At 32.9% G+C, this 2,500-nt stretch overlaps 1 protein-coding gene across 2 annotated transcripts in view; it reads left to right on the top strand.

Annotated features, from left to right (window-relative positions):
• LOC113822624 (irregular chiasm C-roughest protein) overlaps positions 1-2,500 on the top strand; it is a 38,483-nt gene that overhangs the window by 27,823 nt on the left and 8,160 nt on the right. For both annotated transcript variants that reach the window (XM_070141974.1, XM_070141973.1), the window contains exon 4: positions 1,359-1,491. In XM_070141974.1, the coding sequence (XP_069998075.1) occupies positions 1,359-1,491 (133 nt within the window). The remainder of the gene's footprint in view (positions 1-1,358; positions 1,492-2,500) is intronic.

The raw sequence follows: 2,500 nt of genomic DNA, 5'->3' as shown, positions 1-2,500 counted from the left end.
CACACACACACACACACACACACACACACACACACACACAAACACACACACACGCCCTCTCCAGACACACACACACACACACGCCCTCTCCAGACACACAAACACACACACACGCCCTCTCCAGACACACACACACACACACGCCCTCTCCAGACACACAAACACACACACACGCCCTCTCCAGACACACACACACACACACACACACACAAACACACACACACCCTCTCCAGACACACACACACACACACAAACACACACACACACACACACACACACACACACACACACACACACACACACACACACACACACACCCTCTCCAGACACACACACACACGCCCTCTCCAGACACACACACACACCCTCTCCACACACCCACACATACACACGCCCTCTTCAGACACACAAACACACACACACGCCCTCTCCAGACACACACACACACCCTCTCCAGACAGACACACACACACACAAATACACATGTGTTCGGGCAACAGCGCCAGTCTCCCCTACCTGTCCCCTCAACCAAACTTCGTCCATCAATAAGGGCACAGAATCAAACTCTGTCGCATTCCCCAGCTGACACATCCCTCACACAACGAACCTGATCCCTATTCTCTTGTTTCCGCATGCTCTAAGAAATAATATATATATATGTATATATATATATATATATATATATATATATATATATATATATATATATATATGTAACGCAAACAAGAATAAATATAAGAAAGATAAAAAACGAACATGACACCTGTTCTTTTGTTTCCGCGTTTTTTTTTTTTTTTAGAGAGAATTGTATATACAACTCAAAACAGAATAAGAACATGAAAGATGAAAAACGATTGAAATTAATTAAGATTGCACTTATCTGTTCATTATCATCACATTGTCACCTCATTCCATTCAGGGAGAATCCACTTAAAACGTCATATTGATATATAAACATACAGAAAGTACAACATAAACACACACAAAATAATAGTAAAATTAAAGTAACAAAGAAAGTGATACATAAATAAACAAGTAAAAAAATACACATTTATTCAACAAAGTCAACCTCTTAAAATGTAAAGATATAATGTAAATATAAAATGTAAAATCAAATCCTGAAAAAAACATAATTTTCATTTTTTTATCATTCTTTTATTATTTATGTTGTTTTTACTGTTGCTAATATCATTACTATTATTACTGATAACAATATTATCTTCATAGTTCTTATCTTGGGTGTAAACTAATTATGTTGTTTTAGTTGTTGCTATTATTATTGTCATTATTATTGATAACAATATCATCTTTATTGTTCTTATCTTGGGTGTAAATTCTTTTCCCCACGATATACCCAGGTTTACCACCCGGAGAACAGCGAAGAGTGGCACTTGGACATCAACCCAGTCACCTTCAGAGACTCAGGGATTTACGAGTGCCAAGTGTCAACGAGTCCAAAGATCTTCCTACCTGTCCGATTAAATGTGGAGGGTGAGTATTAGAAATATGAAAGGTTTTATTTTATCGTTTTATTTATTTATTTTTTTTTTTTTTTGTCGATCTTGTTTTTTTTTCTCTCTTTTTTTACTTTTTATTCTTCTTTCTGTCTGGCTTCCTATGGTGCTGTTTCTGTCTGTCTGTCTGTCTCTGTCTCTCTCTCTCTCTCTCTCTCTCTCTCTCTCTCTCTCTCTCTCTCTCTCTCTCTCTCTCTCTCTCTCTCTCTCTCTCTCTCTCTCTCTCTCTCTTTCTCTTTCTCTCTCTATATATCCGTCTATCCATTTATCTCTTTCTTTCAATATCTCTCTCTTATAAGCAACTGTGAAATCCTGAAATAATTTTCATTCTTTCATCATTATTTTATTAGTTTTGTTGTTGTAGTTGTTGCTATTATTATTGTTATTATTATTGATAATAACATAATTTTTATCATTATTATTATTGTTCTTATTTTCACTATCGATATTATTATTATTATCAATATTACTATCATTATCATCGTTAACATTATAATCATTATCATTATTAGCATCATCATTACTATTATTAATATTAATTATTGTTATTGTAATTACTGTTAATATCATTATTATCGCTATCATTATCATTATCTTTATTATCTTTTTTCCCTATTTTCCTCCTGTTTTTTTCTTCATCTTGATCTTATTATAATTATAATGCTTTCCTTATTACCTTATTGTTATTATTTCATTTTTTGGCATCATGATTGTCATTATTATTATCTTTGTTATGAGTATTATTTACTTTATCCCTATTAGTATTATGATTATTCCTATTATCATTATTGCTATTGCTATTTTTATTATTGTTATTAGTATAACTGTTATTACTGTCATCATTATTATTTATATTATTAGTAGTAGCAGTAGTATTTTCATCATTATCATCATCATTATCATCATCAAGATTATAATTTTTGCTTTTGTAATTAATGCCATTATTATTCTCATTATCATATTTTTTCTGATTCTCATCCTCCTCC

The sequence above is a fragment of the Penaeus vannamei genome, chromosome 28 (assembly GCF_042767895.1).
Source record: "Penaeus vannamei isolate JL-2024 chromosome 28, ASM4276789v1, whole genome shotgun sequence".
NCBI lineage: Eukaryota > Metazoa > Arthropoda > Malacostraca > Decapoda > Penaeidae > Penaeus > Penaeus vannamei.
This window is presented reverse-complemented; position numbering and strand designations above follow the sequence as displayed.